Source organism: Pipistrellus kuhlii, unplaced genomic scaffold (genome assembly GCF_014108245.1).
Source record: "Pipistrellus kuhlii isolate mPipKuh1 unplaced genomic scaffold, mPipKuh1.p scaffold_m20_p_11, whole genome shotgun sequence".
Taxonomy (NCBI): domain Eukaryota; kingdom Metazoa; phylum Chordata; class Mammalia; order Chiroptera; family Vespertilionidae; genus Pipistrellus; species Pipistrellus kuhlii.
The window spans coordinates 15,295,495-15,323,115 of NW_023425416.1; the positions used below are offsets into that span (position 1 = coordinate 15,295,495).

The following is a 27,621-nucleotide window of genomic DNA, read 5'->3' on the forward strand; positions in this document are numbered from 1 at the left end:
AGAGCTGCTGAGGAACAGTGGGTTAATGCACCCACAGCCCTTAAAGCGGTGTCTGACACAGGGAGCACTTGACCAATGTGAGATGTTAGTCTGTGTTCTTTCACTCAACAAAGAACATGTGACAAATACTGCCCTCAGTGCCAGCACAATGAAGAGCAGAAACAGACCCTGATCCTGCCCCATGGCACACAGTCTCGTGGCACAGAAGATGGCCAGTCACACCAACAAGGCCAAAACTGCAACCCTGACAACCCCCACAAAGCAGAGGTCCACGTGCTATATACAGCCCATCGGGACAGCTTTTATTGTGGCAAATTATTGAAAATAGCCAAGGTGATGTCTTAAAAACATGGAAAGCTGTCATGGCTAACAGTTCAGGGCCAGCTGTGCTGGGTGATCTCCTGGTGGGACCAGGGGGCCAGCTGTGCTGGGTGATCTGGTAGGATCATGGGGCCAGCTGTGCTGGGTGATGTGGTGGGACTAGGGGGCCAGCTGTGCTGGGCGATCTCCTGGTGGGACTAGGGGGCCAGCTGTGCTGGGCGATCTCCTGGTGGGACTAGGGGGCCAGCTGTGCTGGGCGATCTCCTGGTGGGACTAGGGGGCCAGCTGTGCTGGGCGATCTCCTGGTGGGACCAGGGGGCCAGCTGTGCTGGGCGATCTCCTGGTGGGACCAGGGGGCCAGCTGTGCTGGGCGATCTCCTGGTGGGACCAGGGGACCAGGTGTCTGTGCAAAACCTGTGTCCTTATTCCTTCTGGGAACTAATGAGGTCGGAAAGAGCAGGCCCCCACTTCCAAGTTTGGTTCGCTCTCAGAAGAGGGGCAAGAGAATGTTATTTCTTGCTTTATATACTTCAATATTATATGAATTCCTTATAGTGGGAGAATATTTCTTTTGTAATTAAAATACATTAAAAGCAGAAAAAACAACCCTGACTGGGACTCCAGGAACCTGGCAGGAGTACCTCCTCCTTCCAGTATCCACTGGGGCAACCACCCTCCACTTTGCTTCCCTACAGCACTTCGGATGCTACACACTGCTCCCAGGACCACCCCGGGGAGCCAAAGTCTCCCGCGACACCAGCTCCCGGCACTTCCCGGCCAGCCGCTCCGGAGGAAGGCCGCCTGGACCCATGTCTGCCGCATGCAGCTCTAGGTGTGTACGGGATGGGATTATAGCGAGTAATCAAATCCACATTTGCGTTTCAGTTTTTAATTGAAGGTTTTCCGCTTGGAACTTGTGCCCTGAGGTAGTTTTCTTTGAGATGAAAGCAGTTTTAGAAATCAAATTTTGAAGGCATAACCCTTTGAAATAGGACCAGAAAATGTCCATGCTGTGCGCTTGCAAACAGCTATCCCATCACTTGTCTGCCCAGCCTCAAGTCAGACACCGCAGTAAAAGTCGTCAGGGTGGCAAGTGCAGGAGGGAGGCTACGGCCATGGCCACCTGTGCCCGGAGGCCCGAGGGGCAGGGTCCCAGGGGAGGCGGACAGGGGCGGTGCCCACAGCCTCTGCCTGGGCCCCTGATGAAGACACAGGCTCTCCCTGTGCTCGGAGGTGGAGCCTCAGGCCTCCCCTCCTTCCCTGACATCAGTATCACCTCTGACGGGGACTGCCGATCCCTCGTTGCTCCCACAGTGAAGTGGCCCTGCTTTCTGGCCCAAACTTCAGAAAGAGCTCCTTCAAAGCCATTTCATTATTTTTAATGCCATATTTTAAGACTAATCACTGACAACGAGAAGAGTTTAAAATAGAATTTTAGGCTTTCAGATTTTAATGGCCCTAGAAAAACCCCATTGTTAACTCGGAAGCAGCTGCATACGTCTAAAACATCGCTTGGAGATTTGGCAGGGTTTCTTAGGAAATTTGAAGCTCAGCAAAAAGTGAAATTATGCTTGAAAATTTCCCAAATGCTCGGGAACTAACTTCCAAGGAAATTTTTCCCATTCCATTAATTGTGTAATACCAGCTTTCTAACAGCACATGTATGGGGCTGACATTTTAAGTAAGTGGTCCGTGAACGCAGGAAGCCAGAGCCACCAGGCGCTCAGCCACCACCCGGCCTGGAAGGGACTGCCTGCCTCTCCGTTTTCTTCTTTCTAGACCAGTGTGCTCCTCAGTGGGGGTGGGGGAGCACTCAGGAGTTCCCAGCCCTAGCTTTCCATGCAACTTCCAGGAAACTGTAAATAAAGCCACATCACATCGAGTCCCGTCACTGACCAACTCATCATCGGGAAGCGTCTGAGCTCCCACGGGGGTTGTCACGTACAGCCAGAGCTGGGTACCACAGATGCAGAAAATGGCATTTAGAAGATCAGAGAAAAAAGATCCTATGAACGCATGTCCAAGCACTGGACTTAACATCTGTCCTCTGACAGAAGCATTGACCCACTAGATGGGCTTCGGGAGCTAGAAAGCTGTGCCACCGCATCTCGAAAGTAACCAGGCCAAGTTTGTTTTCCATCACGACTTTGGGGACCTTATAGTTTCTAAATAGCAAAGTGTAGGGACATGGTCCTAGAACAGGTCCTGGCCTGAGGCTGGCAGAGGTCCAGTAGCATCTGCAAAAATAACTGTTTCAGTCAAGCTTTGCTGCAGTCTGATGTCAGGAGCAGCAGCACGGACCCACAGCTGTGGTGGCTCCTACCAGCTATTGAGCCTTTAACCCTCATGACAACCCTACGGGCGGATATCTTGGCCCTTCTTGCAGACAAGGAAATGGGGCTCAGGGACGTTGGGTAATGTGCCCAACGCTCAAGTCCACATCCCAAGTCACAAAACTTCGCTGCAGCCAGCTCCAGGGAAGTGCCGTCAGAATGGCCTCCAGCCCCGCGCCCCCTCTGTGGGCTCTGACACCTGCTATTATTAATGGCCTCCTCTTCTCCCCTTGGCTCCTCTCCACTGAGGCTGGGCCCTAAGGAAGGCCTTCTCACACTGTCACCTAATGCCTGTGTCTGGGGAATCCCATCCCGTACACACCTGAGAAGGGAAGCTGGTGAAGTCTGCATCCTAAAGCAGTGTGGACAAGGCCAGGCTCCCTGTGCGGCCCCCCTTCCTCAGATGGAAAGCAGGAGCAGGCTGGTGTGTGAGGTGTATGTGGGCATGGATCTGACACACCCAAAGGGCTCCTTGGCACCAACCATGCCCACACTTCTCTGCCAGCTAACAGATGGCAGAGGCCAGGCCTGGGTATGCAGGTGGCAAATCAACCTCTGTTTGTCGGTGAAGAGGACTACATGGGCCTGTTGAAAGCCTCTCCCCTGTGCTTCTGGCTGGGGCAAGAGGAAAATGGCTAGAAGCCACAGGAGGTCACAGGGAAACCCACAGTGATGTTTTTCCAGGTCTGGGCTGCTGGCAATACATGCAGGGAAGCCCACTTCCTCATCGGAAGGAGATTGGGCTCTTAAGTCAGTTACACCCCAACGCATTCCCACAGCCCGGGATTCATGTCCGCATTTCCAACCCTAGTCATCAGGGCTCTGAGCTCTGATGACTCAGAAAAAACTGGAGCCTCGCTGCACGGGCAACCACGGCACCTGGCAGACGGGGCTGACGAAGAGCAGGGTGCCCCACGAAGGATGTGCTTTTCTGGACCAGACGCCTGCCAAGCTGGTTCCGCAGGCAGCGTCACACATCACCGTGGGCAGCAGGAGCCACCACGCTGACCATCCTGAGACCCAGGGCAGCTGTAGGGGTCTAGGAGCCCCCCCTTCAAAGTGAACTCTGAGGATCTACAACTTTTGAAGGGCATTTCTTTCCTTCATTATCTTACTAAGTGATGCTTTTAAGAGCTTTCACCTTTTGTAAGCTGCCTCACCGGGTTCATGCCCTTTCCTCAGCCTGAAAAAAACGAGGGGGCTCAGCAGGATTCCCACCTCCTCCAAGAAGCCCTCCCTGCATTCCCGCTAGCTGAATCGCTGAGCCCTCTGGGCTTCCCCGGCGGACCGCTGGCCCTTGATTACGGCGCCAGCTTGTCCACTGCTTTCCTCTGAGGTGCCGCTTCCCCGTCTTCCCTCCACGGCAAGGTCTCCAATGAAAGAGGCACTGGCTGTGTCGTCGGACAGCAGCAAAACACAGGAGATGCTGGGCTAAGACATAGCGTGGACCCGCAGGACTACCAGAAGGCAACGCCTCTAATCCACAAACGCTCCTACTCCCCAATCATAGGCCAGGAAAAGGGTCCCACCACAACTGAGGATGCCACCACCATGTGGGTCTCTGCCTCTTTCTAGAGGTGGAGCAATAGAGATGAAAGGCCATCAGCCTGCATGACCGCTCACTCAGCTCCCTTCACGGACACGCCTAAGAGAGCAAAGAAAGGCACGCTGCTCAGAAGACGGAAGGGTGCCTTCGGCATTTGCCAGGGGCTGGGCTTAGGAGAAGGGGGCAGCAGCAAACCTGGGGTTTGGGAACGAAGAGGAAAAGAACACGGCAGGCAGGCCCCAAGCTGCATACAAGTTGCCGCCACACTGCAGGTGGGAAGGCCCTGGGGATTGATTCAGGCTGGCTCTAACACCTGGGAGTGCTGTGCTGAGGGCATGCAGACACTCTTCTTACACCCAGTCATCTAGAGGACACCACCGAGCTTGGAACGTAAACCAACTTCTGCTTATAAACTCTGATCTCAAATTCGGCAGGCACAGTCAGCTCTAGCAATCCTCCTGCAATTCCCTAATTCTTAGGTGGTGAACACAGGTTCTTCCTTGAGGAACAGTGGGTGAGACCTGGAGGAAACGGGGGGGGGGGGGAGGAGAGCAGCCTGCACCCCACTGGCTCCCCATTGGCACACAGGACTCAAGCAATCATGTCATCCATGACAGCAGGAAACCCTCACTCCCCATGGCATCGCAGCCTCAGAATGCCGGGCTAGAAGTCACTGAAGGCCATCTCAGTCAAGACTCCCCTCCAGCATGGGCCTCAGCCCCCACACTCCACTGCCTACAGAAGCAACACAGACGGGCCTCATCCTCCCTGCTTCACGTCTCCCTGGCCTGCACACCCTCTGGGTTCCAGCCAAACCCATGGCTCATCGCTTCCTCCTTAAGCCTTAGTTTTCCCACCTCGATGTCCTCCTCATGCCATTGCCAGGGCTCACTGACACTGAGCTGCGGCACATCTCAGATCCGACCTTCCAGGCCCAGGTCCAATGTCTCCACAGCTCTCTCCTACGACCCTTCGTCCTCTCAGCCCCCACACACCACCTGCCTTCCTTCAGACCCGTGTCTGTCTCCCTGCTGCCCTTGTGTGTGTGCAGGCATAGCCTTCCCCAGAAGGAGCACACACAACCTCTCCATCTCAGGAGTCCTCCCGGCATCAGCACTGGTTCTGCTGAATGAGGGAACGCCTGCATGACGTCTGAGGGCCTCCGCTCCCTGGAGCTCCCTTGGCCGTCTTCCGAGAGGTAGTGCCTGGCTTGGTTTCCCAGGCCTCTCAATGGACATGCACCTCTGAAATAGGTTGTCCGTCTTTTTTTTTTTTTTTTTTTTTTTTTAATATATTTTATTGATTTTTTACAGAGAGGAAGAGAGAGGGATAGAGAGTTAGAAACATTGATGAGAGAAAATCATTGATCAGCTGCCTCTTGCACACCCTCCAATGGGGATGCACCCACAACCAATGTACATGCCCTTAACCGGAATTGAACTTGTGACCTTTCAGTCTGCAGGCCGACGCTCTATCCACTGAGCCAAACCGGTTTCGGCAGGTTGTCGGTCTTTACTACCAACTAGTCTAGATTGGAAACAAATAACAAATATCTTAGTCAAATCCACTGCTGAATGTCAGCACCCACTTTACCCGAGGCATGGATCGCCCCAGGGAGAGGAAGAACATGCCTGTGAGAAGAGTCTATGGTAAGACAGACATCTTGATGGACACTGACGATGAATTCCAGTAGTCAACTGAGCACTGGGCTTTGCTACTGCAGGAGATGCTGGGGGTGCCTGGTGTCCGTGTGGGGACCGGGGGGAGAGGAGGAGGGCCCCACAGCAGCCACACTGACTCACATGCCTCCTAACGCTGCCCAGAACTGGCTTCTTCTCAGCCCCTAATGGGCCAAGCATTTGGCTTTCGGCTTCCCCTGGCTGGCACAGGTGGGAGCTGCCTCAGGCAGCAGACAGGTAGAGAGGGACCCTGCTCTCCAAGTTCCAATGTCACTGCTCACTAAGGGAAGGAACCACGGCTTTGTCTCCTGAGATGCAGGGGAATGTGCTTTTCCTACACCTGGTCCCGCTGCGAGGGGCTTCCTGAATTTCTGAGGCGATCGGTGAGTCTGCCTGACCCTCTGCCACCATAACGCCACGTGACCAGAAACAACTCTAAAATCCACTCCTCGGCAGAAATCCAGAGGCAGGTGCATGCACTGTGCTCTGGGATGTCTAGGCAGAGGGAACCGGTGGCTGAGGGGCCCTGGGTCTCAGGCGGGGGCAGGGGGCAGGAATGCCCGCTGCCGGGCAGCTCTGCACGGCACACACACTGGTCAGGCGTGGGAAGGTGCTACATACTATTTCGTTTGCTCTCCTCTCCTCCTTCCTCCTCATTCTCTGGATCAATGTCTTCCGCCTGGGTGATCCAGTCCAAGTAGCCCTTCAGGTCCTCTTCCAGCTGCTGCTTCTCCCGCAGTTTCTGGAAATCGCCCCGGGCTTTCGCCTTCTCCCTTTCTTTTGAGAATTCTCTGAGGGGGAGGGCAAGAGAACAAGCACATGTCAGGACCCCGCAGGGACCCGCGGCCTGAGCCGCCTGCCCTGCGGCACCACAGCCCCGTGGCAGGACACACGGCGTGAGTGCAGCCACACGAGCACAGCAACAGGGCCACACACGTGACAGACAGGACAGTGGCTTCCCAAGCAAGACTGTGGGTGTGAGAGCTGCAGAGACCACCCCACACGCATGCACCCGCTTCGAGCAAACCAACTCCCTCCAGGGTTCCAGATTCCCAAGGAGCCTAGGCCTAAAGCACCACGTGCCCTCAGGGCAGGCCTGACACCTCCGGCCCCAGGGGCCTGACTCAGAGGTTCCCTCCACCCCTCATTCCCCACCTCCCAGCCCCGCCCCTGACTGCAGGCATCATACTTCAAAGAGAAAGGACCCGGGAGGGCATGGTGTGGTCACAGAGCACACCAAGTCAGTGTTTCTGCAATAGTTCCAGAAACGTAGCATTCCTCCTGTGTGCTGGCCCCTCTGTCCAAAACAAGAGCCCTGAGAGGCGGAGCAGTCCAGGCTCCCTCCCACCACACGCAGGCTCCGGGAGAGCAATGGACAGACTCAGGGGAGGCCCACCTCAGCCCCGGTCCCCCATCCCAGCCAGGAAGCGGAGCACTGGCGGGGCGCCACTGTTGGCTTAACCCCGCTGCTTGCCGTGATCTGCCCCCAAGCCTTCCTGCAGGAGGTGCGAGGCAGTGCGGTCCACTCGCTGCCCCACTAGGGGAGCACCTGCCCTGGAAAGGCTGGCGGACGTGTCCATGTTCCCAACCGGCCGCCTTCACTCTGCCCTCGTGTCTGCACTCCTACATCTCTGCGCGCACACAGAACCCCACACGGCTCAGCACGTCCGAGAGTCAGGTGGACCATTACCCACTTCCATATACCAGGAACCATCTGCCTCTCCAGCCGAGAACGGTTCCAGGAGCCAAGTTATGTGAGTTGCTGATTAATGAGGATCATGAAAAGCTGCTAAGAAGGATGAGGTCCCAGGCAGCGCAGCTTCTGCACACAGACCCCCGGGTTCCAACCGAGGTCACATCTGCCTGCCTCTGCCTTCCATCCTGCCCAAAGCCAGCACATCTGCCTTTCAGGCGCCACATTACCCCAACCCCAATGACAAAGGGGAAACAACCTGCTTACAGAAAGCCAGCCCCCATTCTCACTCCTCACCACCACCACCCCTCCCCCCAACTCTGGGCTGTCCAGGGCTGAACAGATATGTGAGCAGCCAGTGACGCCGGCAGTTCAGATAAGCAACTGGCTTCCTTGCCAAGGCTTCACCCTCTGCCCTCAGTTTGAAAGGACACACTCATTGCTCATCACCCACTCTTCTGGCGCTCCAGAACCTGTGCTTGGCTCTGTGGGGGCTGATCCGTCCCCAGGGTCACCCAAGGTCACCAGGGAAGCAAGAAGGGCAGGGCTGGGCTGTCTCCTGGGCCCGGATCCCAGAGGAGCGCCCTCCAGGGGTGGGCAGGGGGCAGGGGAGCGAAGATGGCGAAGACCCCGAGATGTTGTCTACACTCCCCGCTCAGAGGCCTCTCCTCCCGAAGGGAGAAGTCCTTGTATCTCAAAAAAGAAGGTGCAAACCATACCGTGGTGAAATGGCTGGTTCAGGGTCAGGGCAGGATAGGTACAAGACAAAACAAGTAAAGAAGGTCTTTTAAAAAAACACACCCAAACAAATAAATAAAAACATGATGGGGGCTTGTCCTAAAGATACAGGAGCCAAAGCAGGGCCTCTCACTGGCCAAATCTGTGATTGCACCTCAAAAGTTATAACTAAGGGTAGTGATGAATATAAAACATTTTTGAAAATCAGTCCACACTCTTATAGGTGACAGATGGCAGGCTCCCTGCAGGAATGGACGATGCTGTCCATTTCTTAGTTTTTTCTTTCCATGTCTCCGTCTCCCCCAGAAAGCCCCCCCTTTAAGCAGCCATGCAGGAAGTCTGGGTACCAAACAAATGCACACAACAGAACAGGCCTATCCTTAAAGAGGCCAGAGTGCATCAGGACAGCGAGCCCACAGCTCTGAGCTGTCCCAGGAGCATGAAACGAGTGTGACCAAGCCAGACATGCCGTCTGGAGCAGCCTCAGCCACCAGCCTGCCGTCTCCTCTTGCCATTTACGGGCCTCGGGGGCTGTGGATTGGCTGTCTCCGGTTGTTAGACAATCTTCCCTCCAGGCCCATGTACTCTGGAAGGAGCCATTTCTCAGGGAGGAACCTCCCTGCCAGCTGGACAACTACCAAGCGTCTTATGGGGCTGGTCTGCCCACACCACGTCCACCGAAAGCGCCTGACCAAGTCGGGGCCAGAGCATGTCACCGGCTTTGCTTCCCTCTTGGCTTCCAGTTTCTACTGCAGACCTGACTTCATCCCGGTGCTGTCTTGCTCAGGATGCCTCGTGGCTCCTCCCTGCTGCCCTCAAGAACCAAGGTCAAATGCTTCAGGCTGGCACGCAGCCTCCTGGCCTTCTCCCACAGGACACGTACACTTTGTACTTTGGCTTCACTCTTCTCAGTTCCTCCATGCTCTGAGCCCCTGTCCACGAAATGCCATCCACCTGAACAGCCGTCTTCCATCTTTAATTCCAGCTCACCTTCCCAGACCCAGCTTCCTGTGGCTACCCCACCCAGAGTCCTGCCTCCTGCCAATCACCAGGACACTCTGCTCACTGAGCGTCAAGGCACGGATGTGTGTGTGCCCTCTCCCAGCTGGCCTCCATGGATATTTGGAGCAGAGCCCAGCGCAATGCCTCATCCCCGCCCTCCCTGGAGAGTGCCCACTGTGAGGGAGGGTACAGACACAGGGGAAACTGAGGCACTGGGAGGTTGGTCACACAAGCCCGTCTAGCTCCCGAATGACTCTCCTAAGGACCTCAACACGGGCACATTGGAGGCAGAGGAAGGAGAGGGCAGAGTATGAAGGGATGAGTTTAGAAAACAGGCCTTAAATCCCAAACCAAGATAGTGGGGTTGTTTCCCTGTAGGCAATGGGGAACCAACAGAAGTTTGATAGTTTGAAGTTTCCTTATCAGCTTTGTTTTGCAGGAGTTACTTGGGAAGATGAGATAAGAATAAGAAGATGTGATGGTGGTGAGGCAGCCAGAAGGCATTCAGTAAACAATGAGTTAGACTGCCTAGATACAACATCAATAAAAATGCAAGGTGAAAGTAATATGGCTCTGATAACATCCCCATCTTTCTCACACTATAACACGGAGAAGCACCTGGGAGGCCCGCCATTGATGACCCCCAACCACCCCTCCCTCTCTGGGAAGTTTCACCTTCACCCCTTTTTGTGATGGTGCCCGAGTGCTGTCACCCCAGTTACCACGGACCTTCCTGCAGGGCCGGATGATGCCCACCTGCCATGCAAACATCCCTTGCCTACCTGCTCAGGAAAGAAAGTCGGGTAGATAGGGAGGTAGAGGAAGGATGAACAGGAAGTCAGATGGAGAAAAAGGACCCTGACATATGCCCACCTGAGCCCACCACCACCTTAGACAGTCCTTCACCCGAGACTATGCCAGCCCTGGGCCCCACCCATCAACCCATGGCAGTCGCAGCAGAATCTGGGCCTTCGCTGCTGGGGGCCGACCTGGTTTCCTGCAGGAGAGCCCACCTGGGCCAGGGCCCCTCATTTTAGTAACAACAAAAACCTCATGTATTTCAACCTTTATCTGGAGCCCTCAACCTGTCTTTGCATGCACTGTCCCTCAGGACCCTTGCGACCTCAGTGTGGGATGAGCAGGAGGAGGATTTTCTCTCCCATCTCACAAAGACCAAGGCTGGGGTTCCACAAGGTATTGTGCTGACCCATGCATGTGCCCTGCACACAGGGACTGCAGGGCTCCTAACCATTGCTCTTTCCATGGAATGCCAACTCCTCTGTCTCCTGGCTCAGGAGATGCACAGAATGGGTGCTTATTGATCAGGATTAGGAAGAGAGGGCAGGGCAGAATGCACTGGTTACCCCACATCCCACCTTCTTCCACAGCCCCAACACAGGCTCAGAGGAAGGTGGCAGCACCCTTTCTGCTCATCTCCCCATGAGACACCACCCGGGAAAGACTCTCTGTGCTGGGACCCAGCCAGCCTTCCTCCTTGGGAGCCCTTTCCACCCCCATGGGCTGGGCACATGCAGAGAACTCCCAAGCCTGACACTGCCTGAATCTCCAGGCCCTGACATCCAGGCTCTGGGAGCCCTGGCTCATCAGCACTGCTGGGGAGAGCACCGAGCCTGGAGCAAGCCACTGCCTCCAAAGGCAGTGCAGGGCCGCGGATGCCACAGATGCTGAAGGATCACCCACCATTTGCTCTGGAATGTATTAGTTCTCAGATGCCCCTAAAATAAAGGGGCCACTGGAAGTCATGTTGATTTAGAGAGAGTGGTTTTTTCTTGAAGGACTGTAATGCTCCTTGTTCTAACCTGACTCACACAAATAAAATTTAGACAAATACTTAGAAATATATACACATGCAGAAAGCAAGGACAACAGAATCACTAGGTCCCAGATTTCAGGCAAAACTGAGGAATCAGAGATTCACTCCTTTCCCCTGTACCCCCTAAAAAAAAGGGGGGGGGGCAGCACTTATAAAATGTAGGAGGAAGTTGAAGAGTAACCCACTAATTTTTTATCATTAGAGGCCAGTCTTCCTTAGACCTAAATTATTTTCTCTACACAGACATAAAGAAAGAAAACAGATGAAAAAGTAGCTTGGTTCAAAAAATATTTTCTTATTTAAACCTTAATTTTTTTGGAAAGCATGTAAATTCAGTTTCTGTTAAAAAAAAAAAACAAGAAAAAAACAACTAAGTGTTTTATTTTAAAAATCAACAATAAAGTGTGATGTTTCACAATAAATTTAAATTAGTGGCACTGATTCGGTTCAAAGTTCATCAAAATCATTGGTGTTGCTCCAGTTTTCCTTCAATCAACCACAAAAAGCCAAGATTAGCCACAGTATGTTCCTGTTCTCTCTGCGGGAGGCAAACGGGCCAAGATAAGGGGCCTCGGGATGCAGCTCTCCCTTCACAAGATCCACTCCTTTGTGGGGAAGATCCAAGGAGGGCAGAGCGCTAACCTGTGACAGCATCCTTCCAGGGCAAGCTAGGCATCGGCCGCCAAGTAGAGGGGCGTCACTGGCTGGCAGAGGGACAAGAGAACATGAAGGACCCTTGCTCACACAGTAAATATGTTAAGGGGCATTTTTCACAATCTTATTTTTAATCATTAAAACACGTTGTAACTATTCTTTGGGAACTCTTTACCGAAATAAACCCCATGGTGCATCCTTTCATGAGGATTCGGTGCCTCCTAATTTTTCGGTTTGCAAAGGTCTGGGTGTACTGAGATTTCCTCAGAACAACCCTCCCGTTTTCATGCATGTCCTTGACTGCTTTTGTTGACATACAAGTCTCTGAAGATGCATTAAATAGCAAACAGTTTCCATCTCTGGGGGAAGATGAGCAATTTTCAAAGTAGGCGATTCCTAGAGTTTAATGAGTAGGTTGAGTTATCCACTGTGAATGGCAGATGAGTGGGCTGGGTACATGGGGCACTATGCCACAAGGACAGGGATGGGGACGGAGTGAACACATGCACCAGCTGTCCGGTGCTCTTTGACCACCACTGGCCCTTTCGGACCACTTGTCCTCGCACTCTGTACCCCAGCCGCCCTGAAGTTCACTCGTTCACTCAAGGCACAGAGCTCTCTTTTAGCTCTAGGCCACTGTGTCCTTCCCTAAACCTCAACTGCCCCTGTGTGACCCTCCTTGTCTGGGTCAGTCTATAAGGACATTTATCCAATGTCCTTAAGAGTCTCATAGGTAAGAATTTATTTCATAGCCCTGCAATTGTTATTTAATATTCTCTTCACCACACTAGACCGGAGGGTCTGTGAAGGAGGCACTGTGTCTGTCTTATCTTTGTATATTGGTTCCTTATCACAAACCCTGGCTATTAGTAGTTGCTCAATAAGAATAGGCTGAGTTTATTTAACAGATAGAACCATACGCTCATGGTCCTGTCAGAGACATGGTCAGTATGCTCTGTGTTACATGTATTGGATCACAAATGCCCATGTAACTTTCTATCACCTAAAATTGTCATGAAGAAACAAAAAGAAAGACAGCCAGAATCCTGTACAAGTCCAAAAAAAATCATGCATGGGAATAAGTTCTTGCTTCTTAGACTGAAGCACACCCTTCCTTTGCCCCATCTCCTTGTCTGGGGACAGAGGAACACTCTCTCTTTGAAGACTGGGTTTCCATGGCTACTAAAGACTTTCCAATGCTCCTACCAGGCAATTTCCCCTGCTGGTAAGCATCCATGCAGGTTGCATGCTAAAAGTTAGACTTCTTGTTTCATTCTATTTACACACACACACACACACACACACACACACTTCAAGAGATATTATTTACAACACACACACACACACACACACACACACACACACACAAAAGCATGGGCTTTCTTGCCCGGCATCACTTTCTCTGAAAGAACTCATCCATCAATCAAATGAGCCAAGCCAACATCACACTTTTTTCATGACGGGCTTCAAATACTGCTGTTTAAGATGTCACTTGAGATACACGCCTCAGTAGACTTGACAGATCCCAGTTTTTAGAGAAAAATAAAGAAAATGTGTACCTGAAGTCTGACTGGAGAGGGTGGAAGAACCATTAAAATTAACATGTTTGAAGGTACCAGCCACCTCAGGGCATGGCAGACTTGGACAGCGATGGTTTGCTGTGTGAAGGGTCTGATGGGTTACACAGCAGCTGGACCTGCCTGTGCAAACATCTGCTGGCTGGGTCTGACTACTGAGGAGAAGTTGGAACTAAACCTGCCTGCTGGGATGTCCTCAAAGCAATACCTATAGGAATTTCAGCCCCAACCCCACCTACTGCTCAGGTCAAAGGCAAGTCACCTGGTGAGAGGCTCTGAGAGGAGATGGGGTCTCCCTCCAAGCAGGGCTCCTCCTTGAAAGGTGGAAAGGGTGGGCAGTGCCCTTGCTGAATCACCAGGCTTAGCTCAGAACAAGGGAACAAGCACCATATTATAGGGGAGGTGCAGGGATCCAAAGAGATCCACCCCCAGGAACAGGATCCCCAAGGACCCCTTGAGCTAGAATGAAACTTGTTCACACTTGGTTTTAAGAGGGAAAAGAGACCAATTTCTCTGAGGCCTCCATATTCCACTAGTCAACTTTGTTTTGGGTAATTAATTCCAGGCAGAGAAAGAAAGTGACCAGGCATGGAGAACAGAACAGCTCAGGAGATATCAGCACATTCCCGGTCTGGTAGATGGGATCCCACAGGGGGTTCCCTCACCCCTCACCAGACACAGAAAGAACTTCCAGCTGCAGAGACAAGCAGATCAAAAGTTAATCCCTCCCTTACTAGGATTTTCCTTACTAACTACGGTAGCTGTGTGGTTTTGAGAAAAAGGGTAAACCTCTCTGAGCTTTGCTTTCCTCATCTGTAAAACAGAGGCAAAGCCACTTCATCAAACAGTAGTGAAGGGTGAAAGAAATAACCTAATAAAGCAGTCATCCAGTGCCTGGCCTATCTCAGCTGCTATACCAACAATGATAAGCAGTAAAAGGTCCTCTCATACAATCCATAGCCCAGAGTTGACAATGAAGTCCACAGATGACTCCTTCTCAGTTGAGAGGCACTGGCCCAGAACTGCCTTCTGCATCAACTCCTTTAGCCCATCCCCACCAGGGCCGCCCCAGAGCTCTCCTCAGTGCGTGCCACCATGGGAGGCACCAGCTCCTTCTGGGCCCAGCTCGCCCCATCACTTTATTTTCAAACACCTCAACAGCCCCCGTGAATTAAGAGATCCTGCCTCCCTCAGTGGGTGTTCCCAACTACGCACCCATGTTTGGTCCACAGCTCACTGGCCAGCACAGACGCCTCACTAGCCCCAGACACATGGTGCACCTGCTTCCCTCACACTCTGGGGGTCTGGCATGTAGCCCTCCTTGCTCCCCATCCTTACAAATGCCGGTCCTTTGATGCCCTCCCGAGTCTGGCTTCCTCGGGGGAGCCCTCTTGGCTCTGCCAACCCTCCATTACACTCCTCGGGCACACTGCCAGGTACAGGTGGTGCTAAAGGACACTCAGCTGAGAGCTGACGAGGGAGAGACCAGGACTCCTCTGGGGAGCCATCGTTCATGGGTTAGAACCCTTCAGTGGCAGTAAAAGCCTCTGACCCAGAAGCTGAAAAGCCCAAATGCTTGAAGGCTCCAAGGCTGCCAGCAGGTAATTTAAACAAGCTCATTTTAAAGCAGAGCTTCAAGGGAATGATCTTTTACCCCTGAATCCGAACTCTTATGACAATCAGACTTAGAGAAATTAGGTCAGAGTTCCCAGTGCCACTCCAGGCTGTAAGAAAGATGTGGGACCTTGGAGAGAAGAGCAGCGAGTGGGTGTTCAGATGGCAAACAAGAAGGCTTTTCAAACCGCAGGAACTTCCTTCTGGAAGGAGACTGCAAGCTAGCCAAGGCTGAGCACATCTCATACTGGGAAAGGTCTCTTCAATTTACAAAGTCCCTCCCCATCCACTTCTCTCCTAAGACCTAGGACAGCTGCTGGAAAAAAATTACAAGGCAGTGGTGCTCGCCAAGTCTAGGGATGAGAAAACCTTGATTGGAGAAGGGAATTGCATTGACCAATGTCACAATTCTAGGCATTACAAAGCCAGGACGCTGACCTTACACTCTTCCAACTACAACACGTGGAAGCCAATAACCACAGCAACTAGTAATGCCCTCGGTCAAAGGAGCCACCGAAGGCCGGGCAGCACTCAGAGATGCCAACCACAGCACTGCCACACCTTCAGCTGGGCTAGCAACACTGTCTGTCGCAGGGGTCCTCAAACTTTTTAAAGTGGGGGCCAGATCACGGTCCTTCAGAGAGCTGGAGGGCCGGGCTATATGAACTACTAATTCCTACTGTAACACCTCGGCTGCGCTCACTGCCCAAAAAACCTGGCGGGCCGGATCAGACTCCTCTGCGGGCCGCATGTGGCCCGCGGGCAGTAGTTTGAAGATGCCAGGTAGAGACTGAAGCTTCTGACACTCTTCAAGCTGGGTGAGCCTAGAACCCTGAGGGCTGGACATCACCCCAGACCAAGTGAGCCAGAGTCCCCCTTAGCTGAGGCCTCTCCCCCATCAGAAAACCTACCACCAAGCCTCTGCCCTCTTCACTGAGGGCTTCAGCGAATGTCTGCCCAAGTGCAACCCCTGGCTTCTGCCCAGAAGCCAATCCCTGGCTTTTCAACTCCCTGACATGCTCATCTCCAATGACCTTCTCCTCCATGCTACTTCAGCCACCCAATTCCACTGTCAAACCCTAAATATTTCTACCACCCCCAACCACAAATTCAAGATTTCCGCTGACCAACACCTCCTTTCATCCCAGCGGACCTGTTCGACAACTCCCACTATAAACATTGCTAACCTCTTTGGAACCAGTCCAAAAGGCTAACAATGCATTTTCTCTCAATCCATTAGGCCTCTCCTTCCCACTTAATCTATGACCCATCAGTGATGTTCTTGCCCAGACCCTAATCACTCTTCCATCTTTTTGCTGTACACAGATAGCAAAGCTGCCACCCCAGATGAACTCAAATACTCCTTTTCTCTTCTCCATGGCTGGGGATGAGCAGTCAAGCATGGCTATAGGAAGTCACACAATGGGACAGACTGACATCAATAGAGATCCGCCATCGCCAGCTTCCACAGACACCTCAATGCTACCTTTCATCTTCTACCTCCGTTCTCCGGCCCACTCACTCCCTGACTCCCCAGAATGACTATTTTGAGCCTTCCCCACGCTCTTGAGACATCTGACTCTGCTACTTACTCACTCAGCTTCCGCAGTTAACCTTGCCTTCCTCAGAAAAACCAGGAAATCAAACAGGAAGACTCTCAGCTTCCCATTACCACACCAAACTTACGCCTGCCCCATTTTCTCTTCCTTTCTTTTCATTACAAGGAACAGCACCTTCTCTCAATACTCCCTGTCTTGTGACGTCTTAATAAACTGAGTTTTCCAATCCACGAACAACATATAACCTTCCATTTTTTTAGGCTTTTCATGTCTTCAGCAGAGTTTTATATAGAAGTAGTCTTGTACATCTTCCACCAGATTCACTCCCAGGATTCTTGCTCTCTTGGGGGGCGGGGAGGCTGTATCTTCCATGTCTCTGTCAAACACTTTGAACATATGTAATACAGTTGTAATGATCCTTTTTATGTCCTTTTCTGCTAACTCCAACATCTGTTTTTCTGCTTCTTTGCATCCCTAATAACCTTGGATTGGAGCCAGGCATTGTAAGTCTTATCTTGTCGGGTGCTCGAGCTTTCTGTATTCCTATAAATAACCTCATGCTTTGTTCCGGGAGGCGATTAGGTAACTAGGATCAAACTGTTTGATCCTCTCAGGTTTTGCTTTCATGTTTGGTCAGGTCAATCTGGAGCAATGTTCAGTCTGGGACTAATCATTCCTCACTACGGAGGCAAATCCCTTCTGATCCTTACTCTGCCCAATGTCGTGGGAATTACAAGTTTTTCCAGGCTGGTTGGTGAGGACAAGCGATGTTCCTGGCCCTGTGTGAGCCACTGAACACCATCCTTCCTAATCCATTTGGATGCTCTTTCCCCAGCCATAAGTAGTTTCCTCACATGCATGTGCGGAAAAGTACTCCGTCTTAACACTTAAGGGGACTTTCTGCTTATCTCGAGTTCTCTCCTCTCCGGCACTCTGTCCTGAACACTCAGCCACCGTGGTGTCCACAGACTCTTTGTCTCCTCATCTCAGGGAGAAGACACTGTCTGGGTTCCCCTCAACATGCCAGGGCCCAGGATCTCTTGCTTAAGCCAGTGAGCAGTGCCAGCCACGGAGCTCATTTATTTCCTGTTTTTTGGGGATCAGAATTGTTTGATGTCCGGTGTCTTGAAAACCGTTGTTTTATATATATTGTCTGTTTTAGGTTGTGTTGTTGTCTTGGGTGGGAGGGTGGTTCTGGTATCTGGAATCCTATCATGACCAGTAGCAGAAGTCTCTTTTACTTCTATTTTAAAATCAATTTTATCTAATGTACACAATTTAGGTTTACGGTTTGGCTAATGTTGGCACCACGTAAACAACACCAAAGTCAAGATACAGAACATGTATAATACCTCTCAGCAAGTTCTCTCATTCCCTTTTGCCAACCATTCTTCTTCCTCCCACCCTGGGAAATCAATGAGTTGATTCTGCACTACAGATTGATTTTGCCTCTACCAGAACTACACGTATGTTCTCCTTTGTGTCTGGCTTCTTTCCCTCAGCAACATGTTTTTTGAGCTTCATTGTATTCTTACTTCAAAGCTTTTTATTGCTGAGTAATATTCCAATGTCTGAACCAATGTCTATTCACCTGTTGGAACAGACCATGATTGGAACAGACTAATATTCCAATGTCTATTCACCTGTTGGAACAGACCATGATTTCCTTATCTGTTGACCTGTTGACAGACACTGGGTTTTTCCAATTTGGAGCTACTATGAACAAAGCTCTATGAATATTTACAGACAAGTCATTTTGTGGACCTAGGTTTTCATTTCTCTTGGGAAAATACCTAGAAATGGAACTGCTGAGCCATTATATGACTGTTTCCAATCTTAAGGAAAAATATTCAGTCTTTCATCATTAAGGATGATGTTAATTACAATTTAGTTTATTTTAATTTTTTGTAGATAGCCTTTTTTAGGTTAAGGATGTTCTCATATATCCCTAGCTTACTTAGAATTTTTATCATGAATGGAATAGTCTACATTTATCAATATATTACTTTTCTCCTTCATTCGGTTAATGTGGTGTATTACATTGTTTGATTTTCCAATAGTGAACCAATCTTATATTTCTAGTACATACTCTCTTGGTCATGAGGTGTTAATATTCCTTTAATATTGCTAGGTTCAATTTGCTAATGCTTGAGAATTTTTTTGCGTCTATATTAAAGGAGGATATTGTTCTTTTCCTATTAGGGTATTAATTAAGTTTTACTACTGAGGTTATTCTGGCCTCACAAAATGAGTTGGAAAATTTCCTCTCATCCTCTATTATCTACAGGAATTTTTTTCTAAAAAATGTATTATTTATTTCTAAATTGTTTGACAAGAGTTCACTTTCACATCATTTAGGGCACCAATTTTCTTTGAGAGGGTCTATCATTCTGAATAACACTTAAAAAGAAATATAGGTTTCTTCAGCCTTTCATTTCTTAAGTTCTGATAAGCTGTTTTTCCCCAAGAAATTTGCTCATTTCTCCCAAGTTATTAAACTTATTGTCACAAGATTATTTACCCTACTTTTGTTGCTTCAATGTCTTTAATATCAGTTCTCTCATTTTAATACCATCACAATTTCCTCTATTTTTTTTATTAGTCTTGCTAGAGATTTACCAAGTTTAAACTTTTCAGAATCCACTTTTGTTTCTGTTGACTTTGCCTATTATTTGCATTTTCTATTTTATCCATTTCTGTTCTTCATTATTTTTTTCTGTTTTCCTTGGACTTAATTTGCTCTTGTTTTTATCAATTCTTAGATCGGAATGTAGATAACTAAATCTAAACCTTTCTTCTTTACTAATATAGGCATTTAAAGGTATAAATTTCCCTATAAGTGCTACTTTAGATGGATAATACAAATGCTGAAGTGTTGTATTTTTATTATCATTCAGTTTAAAATATTTTTTAATTTTTATTGTAATATTTTTCTATGAATTGTATTTTAGAGATGTGTTATTTAATTGCCAGGGATTTGGAGGACTTCTAGACAGTTTATTGTTATTGATTTCTATTTTAAATCTATTGCTGCTAGAAAAACATACTTTTGTAATATGTCAATCTTTTGAGATTTAGTGAGACTTTTTTTCTTATTGTCCAGCTGTGGTCTATCTTGGTCAATGTCCTAATTACTCTTGAATAGAATGTATATTTGGCTGTATTAGATATAGTGCTCTGTAACTATTAGGTCAATTTGATTGAAAGTGTTTAGATATTATCTATACTTAGCATTTATTTTTCATTTTTTTGCTCTCTAAATTATTGAAAGAGGATTATAAAAAATTTATCTATATGGATTTGATGATCTTTTCACTTAATTTTGACAGCTTTTCCTTCATGTAGTTTAAAACATATTAGGTACAAACATATTAACAATCGTGTTTTTCTTGATAAATTGACGCTTTTATGATTATGGAATGTCTATCTCTGAAATAGCTCTCTCTCTGGAAACACTTCTTGTATTATAGTCTATTTTGTATATTTGATATTAATATATCTATCTGATTCTTTTAGTTTTAATCTATGTTGTTATATTTATAGATATTGCATTTTTATTCAGTCTGAAAACTCCTGCCTTTTAATTAAATGTTGTATCCATTTTAACTTAATGAAATTATTGATATGGTTGGGTTTATGACATTTTGTTACTGGTTTTATTCACCCCATCTGTTCTTTATTCCTTTCCTGCAGATAATTGAAAACCACTACTATTTAGTATTCCACTTTATCTTTTCTTCTGCCATTTAGGTGCTACTTTGTTTTATTTTTTAACCATGCTCTAGAGATTATCACGTGCATCATTAATTTATTATGGCCAACCATTAATTCATATTATATTAATTCATGTTATATTATAGTGTAAAACTTTACAATAGTAAAGTTCCACTTAGCTCCCTTCTATTTTTTGTGCTATTGTCATATAGCTTATTTCTACATGCTATAATCTCCATAATACTGTGTTATTACAATAAAGCCTCACTTAACATTATAAATAGGTTCTTGGAACTGCAGCAAAATAATGTATTACAAAATCAATTTTACCATAGGCTAACTGATATAAACAAAAGTTAAAGTCCTACTGCATCTCATCAACATTATAATGAAATGACACTGAACAAAACATTATTTGATAACTAGATATATTTTTACTTTAAATGATTGTCTTTTAAAAAAAAAAGTTAGAAATGAGGAAAATTCTATCTTTACCTTCATGTTTACTATTTTTGGTGTTCCTTATTTTTTCATGTATATTTAAGTTTTGACCTGGTATTATTTTCTTTAGTCTAATCCTTTAATACTTCTTGCTGGTAACCAATCACCATGGCTTTTGTTTTTATTTATTTTTTGTGTGTGTTTTTTTTTGGGGGGGGGGGTTGTTTTGTTTTGTTTTGTTTTTGCTGAATACAGAATTCTAGTTTTTCTTTCAGCTTTTTAAAGATGCCTTTCCACTGTCCTATGGATTACACTATTTCTAAAATAAGTCATTAAATGATATTATTTTCTCAAAGTATGAAATTGTCTTTTCCTGAGTGATTTGGTTTAAAATGCTGTATTTTTAATTTCAGTCATTTGAATTTAATGTGTTTAGTTATGCTTCTCTTTCTGTTTTTTATTGCTTAGGGTTTGTTAAGCTTCATGGATTTGTGAATTTATAGTTTTCATGAAACTATAAATTCACAAATCCATGAAACTTAACAAGCATTTTCAGCCATTTTTTTCTTTAAAAAAAAAGTCTTCTTCCTCAATGTCTCTTTCCTCTACTTTTGGGACTCCAATTTCACATTATCTCAGAGTGCTTATTATTATTCTGGTGATCACCAAGTCTTCACTGATTTTCTTCCCTTGAGTTTCCAATCTGCTGCTTACTTCAGATATTGTATTGTTTCTATTTCTCTACTGAGAATTGTCATCTGTTTCTTTATTATCTTCATCCTTTCCTTCTATTCCTTGAACAGATTTATAATAGCAATTTTAAAGTCTTTGCTAATTGCAACACTTCTGTCATTTCTCAATTTGTTTTTATTGACTTCCCCCTCCCTTGATTATGGATCATGTTTTCCTGTTTCTTTTCACATCCTGTGGTTTTAACGATGGGGAAACATCTGCATTTTGTTCTTTCTTTAATGGGTGTTGACTTTTGTTTAGGCAGGTGTTTAATTATTGGGTCACTTGGCCTGATCCTTGTGACACTTGTTTATAAGATTTGTTGAGAAAGGTTCCGAGTGACTCTTACTCCGGGGTCAAAGTAGCCCCACCTCTAATGCCTGGCTTTTCTGAGGTTGCCAATCAATGTCCAATGCATTCATCAGGGTCAGTGAACTCCAGCTGTCAGAACTCCTCTGTCCACTGGCAATGGGAGAGTTCCAGCAGCTTCCAGCTTCCTAGCAGCTGTTCTTTACCAAGCCCTAATAGTCTCTCCTGGCACAGAGCAGCTTAGTGTACGGTCAAATACTGAAGAGAATCCCCACTCAGATTTCTGGAGCCCTTCCTCTGCACACCTCTCCCAGTATCTGCCCTGAAAATGTCAGCTGTCTCACAGCCCAAACTTTACTCTTTGCCTCTTTAGCAAATAAACTGCTGTCCCCTGCTGGGCTCTGCCTCCTCAGCTACAATCCTAGGTGACTCGGGCAGGAAACCAGGACAATTGTGGGAGACACTTCATGTGCTTCCCTGCTCTTAGGGACCCCAATCCTGTGCTGCCTATTTCCATCTTCAGAGGGAAAAAACACACCAGCTTTACAGTTGTTTACGGTGAAAGGTTCCCTCCAGCACCATTACTATGTTGTGGCTGACAGTGGATTAGAATGGTCCTAATTCGGTCTCCCCACATCTAGTCCGTTCACACTGCTGCAGCCAGAGTGGTTGCTATATGCAGATCCAAAACGTGATCAAGAAAATGTTAAAACATTCATAAAAGTATAAACGACTATATAGTGAACACCCAAATGCCTACCACTTAGATTCCACAATTAACATTTTCTACATTTTTTTTTTAATCACCTTCCTATCCCATCTTCTATTCTGAAGCATTGTAACAAACTGAAGGCATCAGAACACAGAACAAAAAATCATTAAATGTGGGAATTCAAGTCAATTTTTCTTAAGTCTAAGCCGAAGGAAAAGGTGATCTAGCAAGATTGTCTGCTTCTTATTAGTCTGTTGTGTTGAACCCAACCAGGTGACACTGGATCAGCCCTACATACGGCCTCCAGGCCAAACGTACCTGTCCTCGTCCACACTGCGGAGGAACAAAGTCATTAAAGAAAGTCCCCTGCAGGAAACAAACCCACAATTTCTCAGTGGTGTCCTAGAGAGTCTAGTTCTCGTGACACTGTGGGTCCATACCTTTATTCCAGCCTCAGACAGACCCTGCTGAATCTCAGAGCTTTGCTTTCTTTCCAATGAAACCTTTTTTCACAATATCTTATTTAAAACCAGACAGTGCCCAACAACTCACTCTGTGCCTCTCCCTGTGTGTTCTCATTTCACACACCAGGGCAGGGACGATGGCTCTCCTTTGCAGTGTGGGGCCCGTGAACACTGTGTCATACGGCAGGAAGACACTGATGTCTGGGGTGCACGCATTTGCTGAAATATTAAAATGAAACTCCAGAAAAGGGGCACGTGCTAAACTTCAGTAAAAAAGAGTTCCCTATACCATGGACATGCCAGTCTTTGCACACTGAGCTGCCTTGCTCTACCAATATGTGATCTGGGCAAGCAATTTTATCAGCCTGAACAAGAAGAAAAAATTACATAGAAGGAGGGGAAAAACTAGCAACGGTTGACACTAGCATAGCATCTTAGAGGCAATCATCAAAAATGTTTCTCACAAGAAGTAAAATTATTAAATTCATAAATATCCCTCCCACTGTAAAAAGTGATAGCAATTGTTAATGCCACCGATCCAACAGGGAACACGGGAAAATGATGGCTTTAATTTCAACCGTTAAAGTACAGGCGGCTTTATAGAGAGCCGGCTCTGTGCGTAAAGGCACCGCGATGAATTCTCTTCCCCTAGGACCTGAGACCAACAGACGAAACAGCCTGCCCTGCAACACGGATGCCCTCAACTACCTCTCCCTCTCCTGAGCTGCACACCCACCAACCAGAGTGCGGTGGAGGGAATGCTGCCGATGGAGCCGCCGCTTAGGTTAGGACTAGAGCTCTCCATCAGCAAAGTGGGTGCCCAGAGGTGCCTCCTGGGCTCTCAGAGGCCTTTGCCAGGTAGTAAGTAGATAGAGGAAGTTGGTCGGGGACAGATGATAGCCACAGCTGACAAGTGAGAGCGCGCTACTGAATCTGCTGCTAGTGCCTGGCTGCCGTCCACTGCTGTTGCCAGGGAAACAGACGTCAGCTTGATGGAAACAAGGATCAGCGAAAACTTTCACTTACCTCGTTTCCACTGATCCCGACAGCCATTTCTATGGAAACAGTAGCCGCGAGGTGGCACAGAGGTTACCACTCACTTGTTAATGTCAGGTGTGGCTACCAGCCTGTGCACTTCAGGTACCAGGGTACCAGCAGCACCAGCATCCAGCTGCCGGCTACCCCCGACAGACAGCCTTTTAACTCTGCAACAAGAAAGTTCAGTGTTTAAAAGTATAGAGAAATGTCTAGCTCGGTTCTCTATCTGAAAAAGGAAGTTAGCATTCTTCCACCTGTGGCTGAAGCGGCGCCTGACCTCTTGTTCTACCAAAGCCAAACCTTGTGAAGTTATTAGAGGACATGGGTCTCTCCCCCAGCTTCCGCCTCCATTCACGACATCACTTCCAAGTTCAAGAAAAGAGACATCCGACAGCGTGAACACATCTTTTACATATTAAGCTAGACAAGCCAAGTTCAGATCCAGCTATACGGTGGGAAGTATTTTGCTATAAGTGATCATTCGGGGTGTCTTTTTCTGGAATTCTGGCAGCCTGATCATCACTAATTACACATAGGGAACGCTTTTTTTATTTTTTTATTTTTATTGTAAAAACTATCTACAAAGAACCCTCCAACATGACTTTTGTTTTTCTTAGTCTGTTGGTCAAGATAGGAAATTCATTCATGAACTCAGTACAGTTTTATTCTGTAATACAGTGGTAACCAGGCATACTGATTTCCTGGTTAATCCCATGACCTAACAATATGCCTTTCAATGTTGTAAGCAATTCAGCTACCCTCTTAAGATGCAGGTTATGTCAGAGGGGTGTGTATAGAAAGAAATTCTGTTGTTCCTTTTCTGTCAGCAGAGGCTGGTCAAGTGCTGAATGAGAGCCAAATCTAATCCCACTCATGAATAATGCATAAGAGTGCCTGTTCCCAGAGCATATGTCGCCACTTAGAAACGATTCACAAGCAAGAGAACCACCATCTACCTTAAGAGGTTTTGCCTCCTCTGCCAACATTCAAGGGGAGGAAATCAGAGGCACTCTCTGATTTAACACAACTCATGAGGGTGCGAATTTCAATGGACCAGGGTACAAATGATGATGCCCAAACCTGCTCCTATTCTATGTAATTCTGATAAAATTTAGCTGACAATCCCAGCACTGGCCCCACCGTCCCTCCCCAATCTCCACACATCAGCAGTTACCACAGAAAGCACCCAGTCCTGGATCTCAGTCTAGGCCCTGGGATCCGATGCGACTAGAATGGACAATCAGAAGGATGAGATAGTGAAATTCAGAATCATCACCTGGTTTGAAAATGGCTCTTCTATAATACTTCACTTCACCACGTCCCCACAGAACTTCTAAAGTTAAGATAAACAGGCCTCCAGTCATATAAAATTAGATTAGTGATTTTAAAAGAGAACCTGTGACCTGGTAGACTTGCAACTTAGTGGGGCACAAAGACACAAATTAATTCAGAGCTGAACGATGTTGAATTTGTAGACATGGGTTTAATTTACATTCAATCTAATGTCATAAAATCTGATTTACAAAGAGCATTTATCTTCCAACAATATACAAGGACTGCTTACAAAAAGAAGTGGTTCAAATGTTTTTTCATAAGAGATTGACAAAAACCACAGCTTTGAATTCATGGGCGAATTACAAATGATTTTCATCTTTCTTTAAAGCAGGCCCAGGAGGTGGATTACGCGGTAATATTCTTTAGTAATTACTTGCTATGTCCATATATATATATATATATATATATATATATATATATATATAATAAAACACTTTAAAGTATAACTTTGACTTTTCATTAATTCAGGCCTACCTTGGCCTACAATTATTAATTGGTTTAAAAGGACTGAGCTAATTAGATTTTCCTTACATCCCATTAACTAAAAATATGCCTTATACAATCTTACTTGAGCCATCACAACATGACCAAGCACTGTACACTCTTGCTCAATGGATCCTCATTTCACAGACAGGGAAAGTAAGACTCAAAGAGGTTAAGTCATTTGCCCCAAAGCTCATGTGGTAAAAGGCAGAGCAAAGATGCAAGTCTTGGTGATCCAACTCTAAAGCCAGTGTGTTTAACCACTATGCTACAGAAATGCCATTACCTACCCCTATTTGTGGCCAAAAACAAAAAACACAAACACTGTCAAACATAATTTCAATCTCAATGACTCAGAACTTGACAAAGAACCTCCACAGCCTCCTCAGGGAGGGCACAGAGCACAGTAGTAACATGTGTTCCAAGCACGTTTCTCTGGTCACTTCCTGGGAAATCCAGAGAAGGGGACCCTTTAGGTAATTTCCAATGAACCCCAGGGGAGGGGGCAAAGACTTAATGCACAGATACATTTGATGAGTAAAACTCTGTATTTTTTGAAGCACTTGTACATTCCTGAGCGGATTGAAAGCCAGCACCCTGTAGGAAGGTGGATGGTGGGTTTCCCTGTGTGAGGGATGAGGAGACTAAGTGACATCTCAGAGTTACTGTGTGACACTGGTTGGACCAAAACCCAGGTTTCCTAGTTCCCTTCTCACCTACCAGTCCCTCCTCGGGGCCTGGACCCCAGCTCTGGGGACCATGCTGGCTCATGGCAGGTGTGCCCAGCACCAGGCGGGTCCTGCGGGTGCAGAACAGAGCCCACTGCCTATGGCGCCCTTTCCCCTGGGAGTCTGGCAATGATGCCAGAGAAACAAAGCACCGAAGCACCAACACGCTCTCTTATTTTGTCTATTTACCGACAAACACCTCAACGGAGACAAGGAGTTAAATGAACAATTTTAAAAGTGAAAAAATCACGAAGCTTCTAAAAAGCCAGCACGGCGGCTGACGTGGCCTGCCTGAATTGTAGATTTAACTGAGACATGCTTTCCAGTCACTGGACATAACAGGCCCATCTCCTCAATGACAACTTAATGTGAAGCTGCCACGTAAGCTAGACAGCTCGGCTCCTCCCGCGGCTCCCTGTCCTCAAGAGGCCAAGGTCTTCGTCTGCTCAGGCCTGGCTACAGGGGGTGCAGTTTGCAAACTTCGTACTCACCTTGAGGAAAAGGGTCTGCTGTGAAACCAAAGATGTTTCCGAAGCATCAACCTTAGAATGCTTTCAAAGTGTACCAGCCACAAATCAAGTGGCAGATTAAAATCTGTTCAAGAATAAATGGGATGGCCTGGCCACGCCAAATCTGAGACGGAGCCAAGGAGCAGAAACAAATACTTCCCGTGGTCAGCAGGCTTAAAGACACACATCATCATCTCGTGATTCTGCATCAGAAAGCCACAGCAAGGTCTTAACTGCCTACACTAGGAGTCTTGTTTCAGCGCTTTTGGGATTCCGTTTGTATTGGTCTCATGGCCTTGAGGGGCTTTGCAATGTAAGTTGTCTTCCTTTTAAGGTTTACATCCTGCTGGTGTTGTCATCTCTGTAAAAATTGTGAAGAAGAACCCTAAGACTAAAACGAAAAGTATTTTGAATTTGCTTGAACAAGATGAATATAAGGCACCCATTTTGATTTCCGGTTGCCTTGGGGGAAAGCCAAGGGGAGGTGGCTGGCAGAGAGCTGCAGGTCACGGTTAGGGCAGGTGGGAGCCTGCCAGCTCCTCGTGTGTTTCCCCGACAGATGCCTTATCATCTTCCAAGACCCACTGACAGCCCTCGGTCCACAGC

The 27,621-nt window shown here is 47.5% G+C and overlaps 1 protein-coding gene across 6 annotated transcripts in view; it reads right to left on the bottom strand.

Annotated features, from left to right (window-relative positions):
- CACNA1D (calcium voltage-gated channel subunit alpha1 D) overlaps nt 1–27,621 on the bottom strand; it is a 284,634-nt gene that overhangs the window by 96,009 nt on the left and 161,004 nt on the right. For all 6 annotated transcript variants that reach the window (XM_036430837.2, XM_036430839.2, XM_045579044.1 and 3 more), the window contains exon 9: nt 6,501–6,670. In XM_036430837.2, the coding sequence (XP_036286730.1) occupies nt 6,501–6,670 (170 nt within the window). The remainder of the gene's footprint in view (nt 1–6,500; nt 6,671–27,621) is intronic.